The sequence below is a fragment of the Pseudonaja textilis genome, chromosome 4, assembly GCF_049901715.1.
Source record: "Pseudonaja textilis isolate UNSWEBS1 chromosome 4, rPseTex1.2, whole genome shotgun sequence".
Classification (NCBI taxonomy): domain Eukaryota; kingdom Metazoa; phylum Chordata; class Lepidosauria; order Squamata; family Elapidae; genus Pseudonaja; species Pseudonaja textilis.
Window position 1 is genome coordinate 92,290,577 of NC_141993.1, and position 22,500 is coordinate 92,313,076.

Below are 22,500 nucleotides of genomic sequence, written 5' to 3' on the forward strand. Positions count from 1 at the left end.
CCTTTCCCACCCTCGAATTACAACCCCAGTTTTGGATCCTATGACCATGGCGGATGCCGCAGCGGTCAGAAGTGTGAAAAAAAAACCAAACAGCTCATAGGTCAGAGTTTTGCAGGGCTGTTGCAACTTTGAACGGTCGCTAAACGGACTGTTGCAAATGGAGGACGACCGTACCTATAAAGGACCTTTCTGGGCTCAGTGCCGCCTCCATGTCTTGACCTGCCCTGCCCGAGAGGGCGAAGGCCAAGCGGGAAGAGAGAGGCTGCTCCACCCAGGACCTGCTGGTGGGCTGGGTGGGTCTAGAGCATCCCTGGAGGTCCCCAGGTGTTCTCACCCCACAGGAGGAACAACCTTCTTACCTTCAGAGCATTGAGGATGGTGGCTCCTTCAAACTTCTCGTTGGGGGTGTGAGGAGAGGTCTTCCCCCTGTAACCATCACCAGCCAGGAGGATGTCCTGCGGGAGAAGAGCAATGGTTGGGGCTCTGGAGGCTAAAACGGGTGAAGGACGGTTGAAGGAACCGGGTAGGTCTACTCTAACGGAGAGAAGGACAGGATAAGCGGTCTTCCAATACCCGAGGAGCGGCCCCAAAGGAGAAGAGGGAGTCCAGCTCTTCTCCAAAGCACCAAAGAAGGCAGGAGAAGAAGCAACGGAGGAAAACTCATCCAGGACAGAAGCAACCTGGAACTAAGGAGGCGTTTCCTGACAATGAAGACCATTAGCCAGTGGGACTGCTGGCCACCAGAAGTTGTGAGGGCTCCATCCCTGGAAGGTTTTTAAGAAGAGACTGGACAACCATTGATCCCCGTGGAGGGCATCTCCTTCAGGGTGACCCCTTGAAGGGCTTGTCGGTCTCCAAGGGGCTTCCTGGTGAGGTCTGCTCCCAGAGTGGGGGGGGGACAGGCAACCCTTGGGGACCTTCTCCGGGTCTCCCCGGCTTCGGCAGGGACTCACCTGGGCAATCCGTCCCAGCTCCTGGCACTCGCTTGGCGAGATGACGTTGTCCAGGAGGACCCGCTGCGTCCCGTTCAGCTGCTGGGAGTTGTGGACCAACTGGACTTCGTTGAACAGAAGGGGGCCCCCTGAAGAGGAAAGGAAGGAAGGAGGGAAAGAAGGAAAGGAGGAGGGAGGAAGAGGGAGGGAGGAAAGAAAGAAGGAAAGAGGGAAAGAAGGGAGGGAGGGAGGGAAAGGAATGAAGGAAAGAGGGGGAGGGAGGGAGGAAAGGAGGGAGGAGAGAGGAAGGAAGGGAGGGAAAAGGAAGACAGGAAAGGAGGGGAGGGAAGAAAGAAGGAATAGAGGGAGGGAGGGGGAGAGAGGGGAGGGAAGGGAGGAAAAGAAAGAAGGAAAGAGGGAAAGAAGGGAGGGAGGGAGGGAAAGGAATGAAGGAAAGAGGGGGGAGGGAGGGAGGAAAGGAGGGAGGAAAAGAGGGAGGGAGGGAGGAAAGAAGGGAGAGAGAGAGGGAAGGAGGGAGGGAAAGGAAGGCAGGAAAGGAGGGGGAGGGAGGAAAGAAGGAATAGAGGGAGGGAGGGGGGAGAGGGGGAGGGAAGGGAGGAGGGAAAGGGAGAAAGGAAGGGGAGGGAGAGAGTGAGGAGTGAAGGAAGGAAGGAAGAAGAGGAAAGAAAGAAAGAAAGAAAGAAAGAAAGAAAGAAAGAAAGAAAGAAAGAAAGAAAGAAAGAAAGACTCATTGTAGCAGATCCAGACATTGGAAAGAGCCGAGTCCGGAGCCAGGCCAGGCTCAAGTTGGCCCAAGGGCAGCCCCAGCCCATCCTCCCCTTCTCTGACCAGGGAGGGGCTCCTGGCCTGGCCCTGCCCACCCTTCTCCTCAGTCTGGGTGGGATTTCAAGGGTGGGATTTCACACGGGAACAGCCCCTCCCACCCCCTCCCCCTCCCCCTCCCCTCCCCCTTCCCACGGCTTTCCCATTTTTCCAGCAGCAGGAAGAGCCACCTCTTCTCCCGCCCCCGCCCCCCAGGTATCCTGAGGGTCACCACCCAAGAGAAGGCGAAGTGAATCCGCTCATCCGAGGGAGGAGGACTAAAGCCAGACCTCCCCCTCCCCCAAAGCTCTGAGGACGTTCCCTGGTTGGGTCATGAAAGGTCTGCAAGAAAACCACCAAGTGCAGAGAAGACCAGGAAGCCCTCAGTTCTCCTCCTCCTCCTCCTCCTCCTCTCCCTCTTCTCAGCAGACCCCTCTCCCTTCCAGCACTGATGAGGTTACCTAGTTGGGTCATGAAAGGTCTGCAAGAAAACCAGCCAGCTCAGAGATCACCCAGGAGCCCACAATCCCTTTCCTCTCCTCCTCCTCCTCCTCCTCCTCCTCCTCCTCCTCCTCCTTCTTCCTCCTTCCTCCTCCTCCTCCTCCTCCTCCTTCCTCTCCTCCTCCTCCTCCTCCTCCTTCTCCTCTTCTCCTCCTCCTCCTCCTCCTTCTTCCTCTTCTCCTTCTTCCTCTTCTTCTCCTCCTCCTCCTCCTTCCTTCTTCCTCTCCTCCTCCTCCTCCCTCCTCCTCCTCCTCCTCCTCCTCCTCCTCCTCCTCCTCCTCCTCCTCCTCTTCTTCTCCCTCCTCCTCCTCCTTCTTCCTCTTCTCCTCCTTCTTCCTCTTCTTCTCCTCCTCCTCCTCCTCCTCCTTCTTCCTCCTCCTCCTCCTCCTCCTCCTCCTCCCTCCTCCTCCTCCTCCTCCTCCTCCTCCTCTACTCTCCTCTCCTCCTCCTCCTCCTCCTCCTCCTCCCTCTTCTCCATGAACCCTTCTCCCTTCTAGCACTGATGATGTTCCCTAGTTGGGTCATGAGCCCCTTAAAACAAGAGGCTCTCTAAACATGGTCACTTGAAGACTTATGGACTTCAACTCCCAGAATTCCCTAGCCATTGGGGGGGTGAGGAATTCTGGGAGTTGGAGTCTACAAACCTTAAAACGGCCCAATTTGGAGAACCCTGCACTAAGAGAGACCCAATTCCTGCAACCATTCTTGGTACGATTTAGCCTCCAGAGCCCTTAATGTCCAGGAAGCCTTACCTTCCCGCAGGGGGTGCCCCACTTTGGACAATTCCGGCTCAGGAGGGGCATCCCCAGCCTCATGGGCTTGGTGGTCCTGCAACTCGGAAGGATCCCTGCAGAAGAGAAACCAGGAGCCGCTGGTTGGGTTCCCACAACAGGCTGAACACCCAACTGAAGAGTCCCGAAGCTCAACTGAGTGTTGACCGAACAAGCCAACGTGTCAACCCATCAATTTCAGGCGGAAGGTTACAACTTACGACCACCATGGAGCTCGACGCTCAGGTTGCTAAGTGAGACACATGTTAAGTGGGTTTGGCCCCATTTGACGACCTTTCCCGCTATTGCCGTTCAGCGAATCCATGCAGTCCTTCAATGAGTCCCACGGTTGTCAAGTGAATCTGGCTTCCTTCATTTGCGTCCTTTGAGACGGTCGCTGAGGCCACTTGGAGGTTCCTCTGTGTCCTCAGGGTCACCTGAGTTTGTGCCAGTGGGGATAGAGCCTCACCGACCTCATCTACCTCCAGTCTACGAGAAGGTCCTTTCAGCAGGTCCACACCCATTGGCACCACTCAGGTGACTCAGAGCACGCAGGTAAACCTCCAAGCGGCCTCAACGTCCCTCTCAAAAGGATGCAAATGACCAGCTTTTCTGCAGGACTATAAATCCTTCTCTTCCCCACCCTCCAGTCAGAACTGAAGAAGCTTCTTGGGTGAGAAGTGAAATGTCTTCAAAAGAAAAAAAACAAAAAAACCCCCAGAAAGTCCAGTTACCTCCTTGGAAAATAAAACAACAAAAAAAAAACACCTTTGGTGGACAACTGGAACCTGGAATGACGGCGAATCTCTGCAGATTTTTAGCAATTCCATTTGGGATGGACCCCCTTCGAATGGGGTGGGAGCAGGCACGGATTTCCAGAGGGGGAGGGCAAAAATCGCAGGCTGCAGGAACCCATTTGCACCCCTCAGGTGACCCCGAGGACACAGAGAGACCTCCAAGCGGCCTCAACGTCCCTCTCAAAAGGATGCAAATGACCAGCTTTTCTGCAGGAGTATAAATCCTTCTCTTCCCCACCCTCCAGTCAGAACTGAAGAAGCTCCTTGGAGGAGAAGCGAAAGGTCTTCCAAGGGAGGCAAAAAAAAACCCAGAAAGCCCAGAAAGCTGCCTCTTGGGTTACAAAAAAAATAAAAATAAAAGCCCCCCTGTGACAACTGTGACCTGAAGGGTGGAGAAGCTCCGTCCGTGGATATTTAACCCGTTCTTGACTGTAGCTGGTAGAAAGAAGGACCGTCTGGTTTGCTCTAAGAAGGACCCCATCGTTGGACCAAGAAGAAGGAGGAGGAGTTAAGCTTTGGGGTGCCTCAGGAGGAGGGTCCTTAGGGATGGGGCCATGGCACACCCTTGCCCCCCACCAAAAAAAACACTCTCCTCCTCCTCCAGTGCGCGAGGAACGTTTTTACTTCAATGAGATGAAATGAAGGAGAAGAGAAAGAGAGAGGATGAATTTGGAGATCGTTTTATCTCACGGATCGGGGGGGGGGGAAGGGGGGCGTGGCCATCTAAGCAGGGGAGGGGCTTCCGTGATGGGGTTATTATCATCTGGAGCTTGGGGGGGTGGGGAGGGGGCTCCCCATGCAGGGTCCCCTGATTCCCTTTCCAATATTCACCCATGGTTCTCTCTCCCCACCCCCCACACCCCGTCCCGCAAGACCCCGAATTGTTTTCAGGTGATGCCGGTTTTGATTTCTTACCCGTGTCTGTCCTGCCGAGACCCAGAGGTGCTCCAGTAGTTCTGAAAGAAGGAAAGGCTGGTTGGTTAAGGTGGGAGAGAGAAAGAGAGAAAGAAGGAGAGAGGGAGGGAGGGGGAGGGAGAGAGAGAAAGAGAAAGAAAGAAAGAAAGAAAGAAAGAAAGAAAGAAAGAAAGAAAGAAAGAAAGAAAGATGGGAGAGAGAAAGAGAGAAAGAGAAAGAAAGAAGAAAGAAAGAAAGAAAGAAAGATGGGAGAGAGAAAGAGAGAAGAGAAAGAAAGAAGAAAGAAAGAAAGAAAGAAAGAAAGAAAGAAAGAAAGATGGGAGAGAGAAAGAGAGAAAGAGAAAGAAAGAAAGAAAGAAAGAAAGAAAGAAAGAAAGAAAGAAAGAAAGAAAGAAAGAAAGAAAGAAAAGAAAGAAAGAAAGAAAGAAAGAAAGAAAGAAAGAAAGAAAGAAGATGGAAGGAGAAGGAAGGAAGGAAGGAAGGAAGGAAGGAAGGAAAAGGAGAGAAAGGAAAGAAATTGGAATAACAGGAAGGCAGGTAGGCAGGCAGGCAGGCAGGAAGGAAGGAAGGAAGGAAAAAAGGAAATTGGAAAGAGGAAGGAAGGGAGGATGGGGAAAGGAAGGAAGAAAGGATGGAAGGAAGGAAAAGGAGAGGAAGGAAGGAAATTGGAATGAGAGGAAGGCAGGCAGGAAGGAAGGAAGGAAAAAAGGAAGGAAGGAAATTGGAAAGAGGAAAGAAGGAGGGGAGGAGGGAGGGAGGGAAGGAAGAAAGGATGGAAGGAAGGAAAAGGAGAGGAAGGAAGGAAATTGGAATGAGAGGAAGGAAGGCAGGCAGGCAGGAAGGAAGGAAAAAATGAAGGAAGGAAGGAAAAAAGGAAGGAAGGAAATTGGAATGAGAGAAAGGAAGGAGGGAGGGAGGGAAGGATGGACGAAAGGAAGGAAGTTGGAATGAGAGGAAGGAAGGAGGGAGGGAGGGAAGGTAGGATGGAAGGAAGGGAGGAAAAGGAGAGGAAGAAGGAAATTGGAATGAGAGGAAGGCAGGAGGGAGGGAGGAAGGGAGGGAAGGAAGGAAAGAAGGAAGGAAATTGGAATGAGAGGAAGGAGGGAGGGAGGGAAGGAGGGGAGGAAGATGAAGGCAGGGAAGGGACGAAGGATCCCACCCCACAAGGCCCCCACTCGTCCCCTCCCAAGAACTCTCCCCAAAAAACGGTCTCCCTGCAACTGTACCCCAAGATTCAGTAGCAACATTCACGCACGAATTCCCACCGAACCACAAGCCCACCTTAAACCCACGCAAAAGCTACATTACACACACAACCCGTATATGCTTAAACCGTGCGCCACCTGCACGCCAAACCCCTGGTCCGTATAAGCTCTGAAGAGAGGGAGCATCTAGCCAGGGAACCCTAAGGCGGCCAAGTCCCCCCTCCTAGCTGAGCTTAGGGCCGGGGTCTCCAACCTTGGACCCCCGCCCCCCCTTTAAGACTCCTGGCCTTCCCCTCCCAGAATTGAAGGGAATTCGGTCAAAAGGGAGAGAGATCAGAGGGAGGGATCTTAAGAGATGAAGGCGAGTTGAAGTCCACAAGTCTTGGAGACCCAGAGCTTAGCGGGTTGTGTGAATGCAGGCCTGTGGCGCTTGCCCCATCACCTCTTTACCCAGGATGGGCTCCCCAAGTTCCCCCGGAGAGTAGAAGTCCACACAATCTTAAAAGTCCAAGACGTCTTTGCTAAGCCTGGATTCAGAAGATTTTCACCAGCATTGGTGGCTGAATCTGTTCCTCCAAGCGAGGCTGGGTTTGGCCGAGACTAAACCCTGATTCCTGGCTCCCTCTGCCCCTCTGGGATTCCAGGAGCGCATTCTCACCGGTTCTGTGTACAAGAAACCCAGGATGCTTGCTCCAGCCGCCAGCAAATCTGCTTCCAACTGGTGTCTTCGGAGGAAGGTCACAGCTTCCTGAAAAAAAAAATATATATATATATATATATATATATATAAACCACCAGCTTAGAGGGCACCAGGGACCCCTGAGATCACGGTGGAGAATACAGCTTGTCCTTGACTTAATATCCACAACTTGGTTTCTCTCTTTTATATATATATTATATATATATTTATATATATTTATATATATAATATATATATAAAAGAGAGAAACCAAGTTGTGGATGTTAAGTCAAGGACAAGCTGTATTCTCCACCGTGATCTCAGGGGTCCCTGGTGCCCTCTAAGCTGGGTGGTTTTCAGACGTTTCATGACCCAGCTAGGTAACAACATCAGTGCTGGAAGGGAAGAGGGAATTTGCTCTCTGTTTATATACAATATAACTCCTCTCCCTTCCAGCATTGATGATGTTACCTAGTTGGGTCATGGGGCACCAAGGACCTCATAGTTCTTTTCCCCCTCCTCCTCCTCCTCCTCCTCCTCTTTCTCCTCCTCCCCTCCTCATCTTCCTCCTCCTCCCCTCCTCCTCCTCCTCCTCCCCCCTCCTCCCCCTCCTTGTCTTCCTCCTCCTCCCCTCATCTTCCTCCTCCTCCCCCCTCCTCCTCTTCCTCCTCCCCTCCTCCTTGTCTTCCTCTTCCTCCTCCTCCCCTCCTCCTCTTCCTCCTCCTCCCCTCGTCTTCCTCCTCCTCCTCCTCCCCCCTCCTCCTCCTCCCTCTCTTCCTCCCCTCCTCCTCATCTTCCTCCTCCTCCCTCCTCGTCTTCCTCCTCCTCCTCCTCCCCCTCCTCCTCCCCATCCTCCTCCTCATCTTCCTCCTCCTCCTCCTCCTCCCCCTCCTCCTCCTCCTCCTCCTCTTTCTCCTTCCTCCATAAACAAGGGTGGGGGGGAAATCTGAAGGAGCAGTGCGGCAGTTTAAAACCAGAAGTATATTCCAACGCTTATCTTACAAAGATTGTAGCTAGGCTGCCGGATCTTCTGCCTGGGAAAATCCTTCCTTGGAGAACGTGATTGATGACACCCGTGAACTGTGTTTCGGTTGGAGAATCTGATTTATGACACACTCAGGGGGGAGTGGGGGGGGGAAACAGGGTCACAGGGGACTGTAAATTACGTAGGCCAGAGTTGGCTTCATGGTGGCTAATGCCGGACATGTTGCTCCCAATAAATCTTTTGAATTCTTTTGAAGCTGGGCTCGAGGCTCATGATTGAATTGGGGCAATCGCCGGAACCCTGGCAGTTCCCTAGCTGGGTCAGAGAGATCCGAGGACCTGACAACTCAACCCTGATCTACAAACATCCTCTTCTATCAGCGCGACCTCGATGTAAGCCCTGCAGAAGATGGCTTGTTGAAGGCCAAGGACCCTCGAAGTTACATCCAAGCATCCCACGTCCCAGCCGCTTACCTCTCTGGGTTGGACGGCCTCCAGGTCAACAGAACCTTCCAAGAGGCTCTTGTAATAATCCTCGTTCTCCAGGACATCTTCATCCTTTGGATGGAAGAGGAGATACGTCCTGGTGCACTCCAACGCTCGGATGTAATCGCCCACTGTGAGGAGGAAGGGGGGGAAAACAAAACAAACCACAATTCATGGTTTGTCTTCAGTTTGGCTGCATCCTGGCTAGCTGAATCTCAACGGACGCAAATGAGAAATTCCCACAACCTGGGGGAGACAGACAATGGCCGCCAAAAGTAAGGACAGGTGACCTGCACCCCACTTTATGAAGTGCGCCCCCTCCACCCTGTAATTTCTTTTTGGGGGGGTAATAAACTTTTTTATTTTTATTTTACATACATATCAATGTGTGGATAATACGACAGTTGGGTGTTTTACATTTTAATACAATTCATATAATACTTAATATATTTAACTTTAATAAACTCATATGCTTCTAATATTCCGACCTCAATTTATTCTTTCCAAATTTTTCCACTGTTTAATTTTCAGTATTTCCATATCTGATTTGCATACCAATCCTTACATTCAAATATCTTCCTTTTATATCTAATAGCATGTTAATAATCATGTGAGCTCTTTTTTTTTGTTTTACAATCTTATTTCATTCTAGCATTAATACACCTCCTTATATTCCATTATGGTCTTCTATTCATTTATGTATTCAATATTTCATTGTATTAGTTCTTTTACGCTAACCCTCATGTTATTCAAATATGCTTAATATCCCCCTCATTCAAATTCTAGTTTCCTTTCTTTTTCTTGCATCATCTTATTATTAAGGAAGTGTATTCCATTATTTTCCCTCTCTCCAATTCCATCCCAGTTCTAACTTTCAGTTATGTCACTACAGTTCCCAAGAATATTCCCTAATAGTTGTTTTTAATGGGATATTTCATTTATCAAATATATCCCTCCTTTTACCACAAATAAAACATCAGTAATCATATTCAAAACATTCAACAAGATCTTGTAGCTCTACTAGTAATTAATCAATATTTCAATGTATCATTTTTATACTAATCACCATTTTAACTATCATTCAAATTCCATTTCATATATTCCATTATTCCCCTTCTCTAATTTCCAACCCTGTTCTGAACTTAATTTTATCTTTGTTGTAGTGGAGAAAGAAGAGAAAAAGAAGATAAATTTAAAAATAATAAACATTTTATTTAACCATTACCTCTTATTTGCTTTAAAGTGTTAAACATACTCTTTTTAGCTCGACTCCTATATTCCTGCACTTAATTTAACTCCGATATTCCGGCACTTAATTTAACTCCGATATTCCTGCATTTAATTTAACGCCGATATTCCTGCACTTAATTTAACTCCGATATTCCGGCACTTAATTTAACTCCGATATTCCGGCACTTAATTTAACTCCGATATTCCTGCACTTAATTTAACTCCGATATTCCGGCCACTTAATTTAACTCCTGATATTCCGCACTTAATTTAACTCCATATTCCTGCACTTAATTTAACTCCGATATTCCTGCACTTAATTTAACTCTGATATTCCGCACTTAATTTAACTCCTATGGCATATTCCGCATTAATTTAACTCCGATATTCCCGCACTTAATTTAACTCCTATATTCCAGCACTTAATTTAACTCCATATTCCGCACTTAATTTAACTCCGATATTCCTCCTATTCCGCACTTAATTTAACTCTATATATCTCATATTCCACTTAATTTAACTCCGATATTCCGGCACTTAATTTAACTCCTATATTCCTGCACTCCCAATTTAACTCCATATTCCTGCACTTAATTTAACTCATATTCCGCACTTAATTTAACTCCGATATTCCGGCACTTAATTTAACTCCGATATTCCGGCACTTAATTTAACTCCATATTCCGGCACTTAATTTAACTCCATATTCCTGCACTTAATTTAACTCCGATATTCCTGCACTTAATTTAACTCCTATATTCCTGCACTTAATTTAACTCCGATATTCCTGCACTTAATTTAACTCCAATATTCCTGCACTTAATTTAACTCCGATATTCCGGCACTTAATTTAACTCCTATATTCCTGCACTTAATTTAACTCCGATATTCCTGCACTTAATTTAACTCCGATATTCCGGCACTTAATTTAACTCCTATATTCCTGCACTTAATTTAACTCCTATATTCCTGCACTTAATTTAACTCCGATATTCCTGCACTTAATTTAACTCCGATATTCCTGCACTTAATTTAACTCCGATATTCCGGCACTTAATTTAACTCCGATATTCCTGCACTTATTTAACTCATATTCGCATAATTTAACTCCGATATTCCACTTAATTTAACTCCGCCTGCACTTAATTTAACTCCGATATTCGCACTTAATTTAACTCTGATATTCCTGCACTTAATTTAACTCCATATTCCTGCACTTAATTTAACTCCGATATTCCGGCACTTAATTTAACTCCGATATTCCTGCACTTAATTTAACTCGATATTCCGCACTTAATTTGACTTCCACAATTTAACTCGATATTCCAGCCTGCACTTAATTTAACTCCTGATATTCCTGCACTTAATTTAACTCCATATTCCTGCACTTAATTTAACTCCGATATTCCGCACTTAATTTAACTCATTTCCGAAATTACTCCATATTCCTGCACTTAATTTAACTCCAATATTCTTGCACTTAATTTAACTCCGATATTCCTGCACTTAATTTAACTCCTATATTCCTGCTCCTTGTAATTTCTGAGCATGCTCAGTTCCCCCCAGAGGTTCTTCCATGCATCCGTTTCCTTCCAGCTGTTCTCCGCCACAACCGCTTGTTGTGTCTTCTTCAGGTAGTCCTCGATTTACAATGACCATTGAGCCCCAAATTCCTGTTGCTAAGTGAGACAGTTGTGAAACCGAGCTTTGCCCCACTCTATGAGCTTCCTGGCCACCGTTGCTAAGTGGATCACTGCAGTCATTGAGTTAGTAAGATGACTGTTGAGCGAATCTGGGTTCCCTGTTGATTTGGTTTGATAGAAAGTTGCAAAAGGGGATCGATCGTGTGACCACGGGAGATGCTGCAATGGTCATAAGTGTGAAAAACGGTCCTAAGCCACTTTTTCCACGCTGTCATTCTCACTTCAAACTGTCGCTAAATGAACAGGGGGAAGCCGAGGGGGCATTTTTTTTCCAGAATTCAACTCCACAGGTCTTAAAATGTTTCAGGTTGTGAAAGAAGAGTGGAGATACCCAATCTTGTCTTCGATTTCTCTTTTCTGTTTAAGTGCAGAATGGAGTTTAATTATTTTATAGATGTTTATTTAAAATATGCATGTGGTTTCCTTTCTTCCTCCCTCCCTCCCTTCCTTCCTTTATATTTTTCCTTCCCTCTTCCCTACCTTCCTTCTTTCTTTTATACCCTTCCTCCCTTCCTTCCTTTATATTTTCCCTCCCTCCCTTCCTCCTTTCTTTTATATTTTTCCTTCCTTCCTTCTTCCCTCCTTGTTTCTTTTATACCTTTCCTTCCTCCCTCCCTTCTTTTTTTATACCTCCCCCTCTTCTTTCTTTTATACCCTTCCTTCCTTTACATTTTCCCTCCCTCTCTCCTTTCTTTTATATTTCCTTCTTCCCTTCCTCACTTCTTTTATACCTTTCCTTCCTCCCTCCCTCTCTCCCCCTTTTATGCCCTCCCTCCCTCCCTTCCTCCCTCTCTTCCTCCCTTCCCTTCTTTCTTTTATTTTTATCTTTCTTTCTTGAAAGAAAGAAAGAAAGAAAGAAAGAAAGAAAGAAAGATAAAAATAAAATAAATTAAAAATAAATTCTTTCTTTCTTTCTTTCTTTCTTTCTTTCTTTCTTTCTTTCTTTCTTTCTTTCTTTCTTTCTTTCTTTCTTTCCTTCCCTCCCTTCCTTCCTTCCTTCCTTCCTTCCTTCCTTCCTTCCTTCCTTCCTTCCTTCCTTTCCTCCCTTCCTTCCTTCCTTCCTTCCTTCCTTCCTCCCCTCTTTCTCAGTGTTGACAGACAGCCTTCTCCCCTCCCTCCCTAGAAAAGCGCAGTGGGGTTTGTTTTGCTTGCCATCTGGTTTTTTAGGGTCACCTTTTGCCCTCTTCTGCCCACCAGCCTTGGCAGGCAGGACAAAGGACTTGTTTACTTAGAAACACAACCTTGAGTGTTTTGGATGTTGTGGATGTGTTTTTGGGTTTCCCCTTCCAAAAAAAACCCACACCAAGTTCTTGCAAGACCAAGATTGACAAATCCAGCTGTTTTGGAAAACCAGCTGTTTCCAGCAGACAAGCCCCCCCCCCCCAAAACAGGCATCTGTGTCGGACAAAAGGTGAGGCCGCCTAACCTGAGCTCTGGGTTGAAGGGTCTTGAACCCAGGACATTCAGTGTTTCCCTGAGCCTGACACAGGTAGTTCTCAATTTACAGCCATTCGTTTAGTGACCGTTCGAAGTTGCGTCACCGCTGAAGAAAAAAGTGTCCTATGACCAGTTTTCACACTAACGACCGTTGCAGCATCCCCGTGGTCACATGATCAAAATTCAGACGCTGGGCAACTGGCATGTACTTAGGACGGTTTCAATGTCCAGGGGTCACGTGATCCCGTTTTGCAACCTTCTGAGAAGCAAAGTCAGTGGGGAAGCCAGATTTGCTTTACAACCTTGTTACTAACCTCATCTTCACAAGATACATTGGGGCACTGATTGGTCTGGCTTCTAAAAAACGGGATATATTGATGGGTGAAAGGTCTTTTGAGGTCTCCTGGTCCTCAAGACCCCATATTATCTCCAGGTTGGAAGTCAACTGCCTCCAAATCCCACTTGTCAAGAAATAGGGTAACATCTCCAGAAGATGCATCAGGGACACCAAATGATCTGGCTTCTAAAAAGGGGGGATATATTGATGGGTGAAAGGTCTTTTGAGGTCTCCTGGTCCTCAAAACCCCATATTATCTCCAGGTTGGGGGTCAACTGCCTCCAAATCCCACTTGTCAAAGAATATGATAACACCTCCAGAAGATGCATGAAGGGCACTAAATGATCTGGCTTCTAAAAAAGGGGATATATTAATGGATGAAAGGTCTTTTGAGGTCTCCTGGTCCTCAAGACCCCATATTACCTCCAGGTTGGAGGGTCAAATGCCTCCAAATCCCACTTGTCAAAGAATATGATAACATCTCCAGAAGATGCATGAAGGGCACTAAATGGTCTGGCTTCTAAAAAAGAGGGAATAAATTGATGGATGAAAGGTCTTTTGAGGTCTCCTGGTCCTCAAGACCCCATATTACCTCCAGGTTGGGGGTCAGCTGCCTCCAAATCCCACTAGCCAAGAAATAAAAATGACTCCATTCTTGGTCCTCCTCTAGGACAAACACAATACTGGACTATAGCGGGCTTGGCTTGACCCAGAAGGGCTTTTTCTTGGGTTTGTAGACTTGTGTCTGGTTTAGCTTTTGGGTGACAACACAACTCTGATCGGTGTGCAGCCGAGGAACTCAGGTGAGCTGGACCTACCTCTGAAGTAAGCAAACTGCAAGAAGTCGTAGTGCAGGGGCAGGAAGTTGTCAATGGGTGAGAGTCGTCCAGGCCGTGTGGCGAGTTGCCGCACGCACTCATGTTGACACAGTAGGACTTGCATGCTATGGTCTGCAAGGAAGCAGCAAGGGAGAAAACGCAAGTGTTGGAGCAGGACAGGCGACAATTCATTTCATGTAAGGCGACTGAGCTTCATAAGACCCCGTATAGAATTACGGAGTTGGAAGGGACCTTGGAGGTCATCTAGTCCAATCCCCTGATTAAGCAGGAGAACTGACAGCATCCCGATCATTTGACTGAGTTGTCCGATCTCTTCTTAAAAAATTTCCAGTTAATGGAACGCCCACAACTTCCGGAGGCAAATTGTTTCCACTGGTTCATTGTTCACACCGCCAACTACATTTCTCCATAGTTCTAGGTTGCTTCTCTCTTTGGTTACTTTCCATCTGTGGTTTCTTGTCCTGCCTTCTGGGGCTTTGGAGAATAGCTTGACTGCCTCTTCTTTGGGGCAGCCCCTCCAATATTGGAAGATGCTGTATCACCCCTGGTCCATCTCTTCCTTAGACTATAGGGTTTCCTGCCTAAGCAGGGGGTTAGATTAGATGACCTACAAGGTCCCTTCCAATCTATCCTATCCTATCCTATCCTATTCTATCCTGTCCTGTCCTATCCTGTCCTATCCTTCATCCAATATCTACTCTACTCTACTCTTCTATCTCTACTTCTACCTCTACCTCTACCTCTACCTCTACCTCTATCCCTATATCTATCTATCTATCTATCTATCTATCTATCTATCTATCTATCTATCTTTTCCTGACAGGGAGAACAATCAACCCATGGAACAGAAATTGCCTTCGGAAGTTGTTGGAGATTCATCCCTGGAAGGTTTCAAGAAGAGACCGGACTGCTATCTGTCAGAAATGGTGTAGGGTCTCCTGCTTGGGCGTGGAGGGGTTGGGCTAGATGGCCTACGAGGTCCCATCCAACTCTGTTAATCTGTTTTTTTTTCCTCTTTATATCATGGTGACCAAAACTGGATGCCATATTCCAAGGATGGCCTTCCAGAGTGAGACCTCCTTCCATGGGAAAACATAAAACCACATCTGAATGATAATTTAGGAAGCTCTGAGTTATAGAATAGGAATAGAATAGAATAGAATAGAATAGAATAGAATAGAATAGAATAAAATGAATAGAACAGAAACTAGAATAGAATGGAATAGAATAAAATAGAATAGAAAACAGAATAGAACAGAAACTAGAATAGAATAGAATAGAATAGAATAGAACAGAAAGTAGAATAGAATGGAATGGAATGGAATGGAATGGAATGGAATGGAATAGAATAGAATAGAATAGAATAGAATAGAATAGAATAGAATAGAACAGAAACTAGAATAGAATAGAATAGAACAGAAACTAGTATAGAATAGAATAGAAAATAGAATAGAACAGAAACTAGAATAGAATAGAATAGAATAGAATAGAATAGAATAGAATAGAATAGAATAGAATAGAAATTGGAATGAGGGATAGGATGGGTGGGATGGGATGGAGCAGAATGGAACAAGAACAGAACAGAAATATTGGAATAAAGGATCGAGTAGAGTAGAGTAGAATATAGAATTCTTTTATTGGCCAAGTGTGATTGGACACACCAGGAATTTGTCTTCGGTGCATAAGCTCTCAAGTGTATATAAAAAAATACATTCGTCAAGAAATGTAAGATACAACACTTAGTGATAAGTCATAGGATACTAAATAAAGCAATCAAATCATACTTGGAAACTAAATAAAACAATATAAATCGTAAAGATACAAGCAACACAGTCATAGCCCTCAGGAGAAAAGGAGACAGGTAGTAGGAAGGATGCGAATAGTAATACAGACTTAGTAAATAAGGTGACGGTGTTGTGGGAACGAGTTGTTTAGCAGAAGGACGGCATTCGGAGGGGGGAAACGGTCCTTGTGTCTGGTTGTCCGGCTGCGTAGTTGTTCTATGCTCCGCTTTGGAAAGGACGCTGCTGCCTGGCATCTGCAGAGGGCGGAGGGTGGGGGGGAAGGTCTGGGAGGCTGTTGTGTCCTTCGGGCTCTTTGTCCGCACAGTCTATTGTGTCGAAGGCTACATTGCGATGTGTTACATAACGCCAGGCGCTAGGAACACGCAGTCCCCGGTGAATCTGCTCGGGTGTGTGCGTGCGTGTGTGTGTGTGCAAGCCGTTGAGGCCCGTTCTTGCCTGCCTGCCCCCTTGGGAGTCAAGAGAGCAGGTGAGTCAGAGGGTCCTTGACTTATGACTCAATTGGGAGCAGGATTTGCCCTGTAAGCAAAACGATTGTTCCGTGAATCAACACCCAGGTTTCACACCCCTTTTACTATGCCGGCGATTAGAGCGTTAGTTAGCTGAATCATTTTCCTTTTGTCTGCTTGTTTGGAAGCTGGTGGGGAATTTTCCATGGAGGGGGGAGCTTTGTCACGTGATCCTACCCAGCTCCCTTCCCAAGATGCTGTGTGATGACCCAACGGGGCGTGGCACAAAAGCAACCAAGTCACAAAAGCAGGTAAAGTCCCTTGAATGGCTCCAACTTGGCCTCCAGTGTCCAGTTATCATCGGCTGGAGAGAAAACTATCCCCAAAACAGTTTTTAAAGGGAAGAAATTCAGTTGAGCCCAGAGTACATATAAATTATAAATAAAAACCAACACAAACTGCGGCAATTAATGAGACAGGGCAGGATAAGGGATTGAAGACTTCAAAAGATAATAACACACATTTGGGAGGATGCCAGAACCCAGATAAGACGTGACAAACCAGAATAATTTCACGCTTTGCTTCCAGCAACTTTGCCATGCGCGGTTTGCCCTTTTAAACAGTCTTCCCAGCTGCAGCCAATGAAGGGGATCAGGGCCCTTTCCTCCCCCATAACCCACATTGCTCCCTTCTCCGTTCCTCCCTGTGTGCCCTAGGATGAGGAAGGGGTGGCCCTGGGTCTTCAATGCAATGGTCATCAGTGTGAAAAACGGTCATAAGTCACTTTTTTGAGTGCCATTGTAAGTTCGGTTACTAAATGGACTGTTCTTAAGTCGAGGACTTCCTGTAAACAGGAATAACAAAATCAAAGAGTTGGAAGGGTCCTTGGAGGTCTTCTAGTCCAGCCCCCTGCTTAGGCAGGAAACCCATTCCAGACAAATGGTTATCCAACATCTTCTGAAAAACCTCCAGTGTTGGAGGATTCACAACTTCTGGAGGCAATTTGTTCCAATGAGGAATTGTTTTCACTTTCAGGAAATTTCTCTCCTTAGTTCTAAGAAACTCCCTCTACCATCCGTGGTGGCCCCCCAAATACTGGGAGATGTTCTGCTGTCTCCCCTGGTCCTTCTTTTCGTCAAACTAGACATGTCTTCTGTCCATCCATAGTTTGCTCAGATTCATTCTTTCTTTCTTTCTTTCTTTCTTTCTTTCTTTCTTTCTTTCTTTCTTTCTTTCTTTCTTTCTTTCTTTCTTTCTTTCTTTCTTTCTTTCTTTCTCTTTGGAGAATAGCTTGACTCCCTCTTCTCTGGGGCAGCCCCTCAAATATTGGAAGATGCTCTCCTGTCTCCCCTGGTCCTTCTTTTCATCAAGCTAGACATGTCTTCTGTCCATCCGTAGTTTGCTCAGATTCATTCTTTCTTTCTTTCTTTCTTTCTTTCTTTCTTTCTTTCTTTCTTTCTTTCTTTCTTTCTTTCTTTCTTTCTTTCTTTCTTTCTTTCTCTTTGGAGAATAGCTTGACTCCCTCTTCTCTGGGGCAGCCCCTCAAATATTGGAAGATGCTCTCCTGTCTCCCTGGTCCTTCTTTTCATCAAGCTAGACATGTCTTCTGTCCATCCGTGGTTTGCTCAGATTTTCTTTCTTTCTTTCTTTCTTTCTTTCTTTCTTTCTTTCTTTCTTTCTTTCTTTCTTTCTTTCTTTCTTTCACTTTGGAGAATAGCTTGACTCCCTCTTCTTTGGGGCAGCCCCTCAAATACTGGAAGATGCTCTCCTGTCTCCCCTGGTCCTTCTTTTCATCAAAGTAGACATGTCTTTTGTCCATCCCTTGTTTGCTCAGATCTTTCTTTTCTTTCTTTCTTTCTTTCTTTCTTTCTTTCTTTCTTTCTTTCTTTCTTTCTTTCTTTCTTTCTTTCTTTCTTTCTTTCTTTCTTTCTTTCGCTTTGGAGAATAGCTTGATTCCCTCTTCTCTGGGGCAGCCCCTCAAATACTGGGAGATGCTCTCCTGTCTCCCCTGGTCCTTCTTTTCATCAAACTAGACTTGTCTTCTGTCCATCCCTAGTTTGCTCAGATTTCTTTCTTTCTTTCTTTCTTTCTTTCTTTCTTTCTTTCTTTCTTTCTTTCTTTCTTTCTTTCCTTCCTTCCTTCCTTCCTTCCTTCCTTCCTTCCTTCCTTCCTTCCTTCCTTCCTTCCTTCTTTCTTTCTTTCTTTCTTTCTTTCTTTCTTTCTTTCTTTCTTTCTTTCGCTTTGGAGAATAGCCTGACCCCCCTTCTTTGGGGCAGCCCTCAAATATTGGAAGATGCTATCGTGTCCCCCTATTCCTTCTCTTCCTTAAACTGGACATACCCAGTTTCTGCAGCCGTTCTTTGTATGTTTTGGCCTCCTAAGAGAAGTGGGGAGAAGCCCTCTTGGACCAGGCAAGGGGTGGGGAGGGGGCCTTGATCTCCTTCCGCTGCTGGGCTTACCTGCTATGGCCTCATAGAGGAAGGCCTTGTAATCCAGGTACTCGTATTCCTCAAACTTCTGAGGACCTTCGCACAGGATCCGGCACTCGGTGTCCGCAGCCTCGTAGTCCTTCAGGGCCCGTTCCAGGAGGTCGATGGTCAAGTCGTATTCCCCTCGGTCGTAATGCCGGATTCCGGACAGATAATTCTCCTGCAAGAGACCAGAAGGCACACCAAGACACGTGGTTGAGGAGGGGACACCTGCCCTGAGTACCTTCGTTGAGTAGAGGGTGGGCTGGATGACCTCAAGGAGCCCTTCCAGCCTGGGGGGTCTAGGTGGACGTGGGGAGGAACTCCGTAGCTGTGCCGTTGGTCCCCCCCATCCCCCGACTGGCAACCGCAGTGGGCACCAGGATCTCCACCACAAAACCAGGCGGTGGTTGAGCCAGCCAGCTCCCATTTCATCATCTTGTTTGCCACGGTTGTTAAGCGAATCATGCCGTCATTCAGTGAGTCCGGCTTCCCCCGCATTGACTTTGCTCGTTGGAAGCTTGGCTGGGAAGGTCAGAAAAGGCGATCGCTGTGACCGCCATAAGTATGAGACGGTGGCTGAAATTCACGGGACCCTGGGTCGACTGCAATGGTCATTCTTCCCTCTCTGACGTCTGAGCTAACCTTCCTTCCTCTCTCTTTCTTTTTCTTTCTTTCTCTCTTTCCTTCCTTCCTTCCCTCCTTCTTCCCTTTCTTCCTCTCCTTCCTTCCTTATTTCCTCCCTCCTTCCCTCTCTTCCTCCCTCCACCTTTCTTTCTTTCTTTCTTTCTTTCTTTCTTTCTTTCTTTCTTTCTTTCTTTCTTTCTTTCCTTTTTCTTTCTCTTTCCTCTTTCTTCTTTCTTTCTTCTTTCTTTCTTTCTTTCTCTTTCTTTCCTTTCTTTCTCTCTCTCTCCTCCCTTCCTCCCTGTTTCTTTCTTTCCTTTTCTCTATCTTTCCTTCCTTCCCTCCTCCCTCTTTCTTCCTCCATTTCCTTCCTTCCTTCCTTCCTTCCTTCCTTCCTTCCTTCCTTCCTTCCTTCCTTCCTTCCTTCCTTCCTTTCTTTCTTTCTTTCTCTCTCTCTCTCCCTCCCCCCCTTTCTTTCTTTCTTTCTTTCTTTCTTTCTTTCTTTCTTTCTTTCTTTCTTTCTTTCTTTCTTTCTTTCTTTCTGTCTCCCTCTCTCTTTCCTCCCTCCCTCCCTCCCTCCCTCCCTCCCTCTGTCTCTCACTCACACTCTCCCTCATTCACACACACACACACACACACACCCCGAGGCCATCTTTACCATGTGCGGCTGGGCCTCTCGGTCCACCAGGTGCACCTTCTCGGAGAGGGCCTTGTCATTGTCCAGGTCCTGCTGCATCTCCAGGTGTTCTGGGTTGGCCGCAAAGAAGGTGTGGGCCGCGTCGGCCGCCTTGTCCAGCTCGTTCAGCTAGGAGACAGAGGAAGGAACGGAAGTGGGGGGGCACGGCGGTTACTTAAATACCCACAATCACTTTATCAAAGCATCATCGAACAGCCCAAAACACCCCAAAGGCATCCGGGAAAGACTCGGCCTCCAAGGAGAGAGCAGAGAGGCACGAAAGAGAAGCTCCTTGGGCCATTCAAACAAGTGAAGAGGATCCAATCTCCATCTTTTTGGCTACGAGCTCCATCCCTGGAAGCTGTCAATAAGAGACCGGACTGCCCTTGGAGATCTGTCTGGGTCCTCAGAGTCACCTGAGGGGTACAAACGGGCGTGGAGTCCACAACGCGGCTCCAAGAAGGCTCCACACCCATTTCAACCAGTCGGGTGGCCCCGAGGACACGGACGAACCTCCAAGTGGCCTCAACGACCCTCTAAAAAGGATGCAAAGGACCAGCTTTGTCTGCAAGGAGGATCAACCCTTCAGTTTCCCTCCATCCGGTCAGAGCTGAAGAAGCTTCTTGGAGGAGAAGCGAAACGTCTTCAAAGGAAAACCCGAAAGTTCAGTTGCCTCCTGAAAAAAAGCACCCTGAGGACACAGATAAACCTCCAAGTGGCCTCAACGACCCTCTAAAAAGGATGCAAATGATCAGATTTGTCTGCAAGGAGGATCAACCCTTCAGTTTCCCTCCATCCGGTCAGAGCCGAAGAAGCTTCTTGGAGGAGAAGCGAAACGTCTTCAAAGGAAAACCTGAAAGTCCAGTTGCTTCCTGAAAAAAACACTTTTATGACAACCGTGACTTGGATGACAGAGAATCTCCACAGAAAAAGAGACTCAGGGCTGCATTGATAGAAGGGGAAGCGTCAAGATAACATGAAGTGTTACTACCACTTTATAAATGCCTTACTAAGGCCACACCTGGAATTCTGCACCTGGTTTTGGGTCGCCACGAGATAAATTCCATTTAAACAGTTTGGGTGCAAATACCTTGTGCAATAACAATTACAGTTAATACATATTCATTACTACAGGATTAATACTCTATTTTTTTATTTTAAAAAAGTTTTTTATTTTAACAACGAAACAACATAGACATACAACATAAAATATAAAAACATCATCCTTCATAAATTTACAAACAGTGCACCGGTTGGTTTACCACTTTTTTTTTTGCGCATCCATTTCCTAATCGCTAATATAATTATATTACATAATAGCAATTAATTGTATAACCTAATATTACAGTTAATACATATTCATTACTATAGTATTAATACTCTATTCTTATTTTATATTTCTATACATAATATATCTAATTATTATGACCATCCCCATCTTAGCATATTTAATTCTTATTCACATGCTTACTGGTTTTTTTTTGCTAATCTTCTTTAATTTCTAACTTCCATATTTATTCTCCAGCCACTGATAAAAATAATTCCCACATCCTATTTTTCAGTTTGTTCCTTTTCTTTAATCCCAAGGGTTAGCCTGTTCATTTCTGCACATTCTAATATTTTCCTGATCGCATTCTCATCTGTTGGGATCCCTTCACCGTTCCAGTTTTGTGCAAATACAATTCCAGCTGCAGTTAAATACATGAATAATTACGTCTGCCTTCTCTTTAGTATAAGTTTCAGGTATAATCCCCAACAGAAATATTTCAGGTTTTAAATCAATACGTTGCTGTGTCAACTTTGCCAACCAGGTGCGTATTTTTGTCCAATATCTTTTGGCTTCTATGCAAGACCACCCGACATGGTGATATGATCCAGGGGTCTGATGGCATTTCCAGCTTTTAGCTGATTTATCTCAAAACATCTTTGCCTGTCTTGGCGGTGCAAAATTCCATCTATAAAACGTCTTATACAAATTTTCTTTGTATGCAGTTGACATTGTTAATTTGTAGTTCCTCTCCCACAGTTTCTGCCATTTGTCTAGTTCTATGGATTAACAACTTCTTCTTCTTCTTCTTCTTCTTCTTCTTCTTCTTCTTCTTCTTCTTCTTCTTCTTCTTCTTCTTCTTCTTCTTCTTCTTCTTCCTTTTTTTCTTCTTCTTCTTCTTCTTTTCCTCCTCCTCCTCCTCCTCCTCCTCCTCCTCCTCCTCCTCCTCCTCCTCCTCCTCCTCCTCCTCCTCCTCTTCTTCTTCTTCTTCTTCTTCTTCTTCTTCTTCTTCTTCTTCTTCTTCTTCTTCTTCTTCTTATTATTATTATTATTATTATTATTATTATTATTATTATTATTATTATTATTTTGGCCATGCTATCATGCCACGAGATAAAAAGCAATGTTGAGACTGGAAAGAGTGCAGGGAAGAGCAACAAAGAGGATTAGGAGACTGGAGACTCTAAAACATATACAGTGATCAATTGTTGGAATTGGATATGCCTACTCTAGTGAAAAGAAGGACTTGAGGGGACATGATAGCATCTTCCAATATTTGAGGGGCTGACCCAAAGAAGAGGGAGTCAAGCTATTCTCCAAGGCAGGACAAAAAGCAACAGATGGAAACCCATCCAGGAGAGAAGCAACCTGGAACTAAGGAGAAACTTCCGAACAGTGAGGATAATTTACCAGTGGAACTGCTTGCCACCAGAAGTGGTGGGTGCTTCATCACTGGAGGTTTTTAAGAAGAGACTGGACAGCCATTTTGTCTGAAATGGTAAGGAATCTCCGGCTTGGGCGCTGGGTTGGACTAGATGATCTCCCTTCCAACTCTGTTATTCTGTTAAGTAGTAAAA

At 45.9% G+C, this 22,500-nt stretch overlaps 1 protein-coding gene across 1 annotated transcript in view; it reads right to left on the bottom strand.

The window, feature by feature from the left end:
- The window catches only part of P3H2 (prolyl 3-hydroxylase 2), an 87,890-nt gene that overhangs the window by 8,168 nt on the left and 57,222 nt on the right, over window positions 1-22,500 (bottom strand). Inside the window, exons 2-10 of the mRNA XM_087933683.1 lie at window positions 19,639-19,785; window positions 18,348-18,537; window positions 13,617-13,748; window positions 8,080-8,222; window positions 6,601-6,690; window positions 4,738-4,778; window positions 3,008-3,102; window positions 954-1,081; window positions 360-455 (exon numbers count right to left, since the gene is read on the bottom strand). Coding sequence (XP_087789809.1) covers window positions 360-455; window positions 954-1,081; window positions 3,008-3,102; window positions 4,738-4,778; window positions 6,601-6,690; window positions 8,080-8,222; window positions 13,617-13,748; window positions 18,348-18,537; window positions 19,639-19,785 — 1,062 coding nt within the window. The remainder of the gene's footprint in view (window positions 1-359; window positions 456-953; window positions 1,082-3,007; window positions 3,103-4,737; window positions 4,779-6,600; window positions 6,691-8,079; window positions 8,223-13,616; window positions 13,749-18,347; window positions 18,538-19,638; window positions 19,786-22,500) is intronic.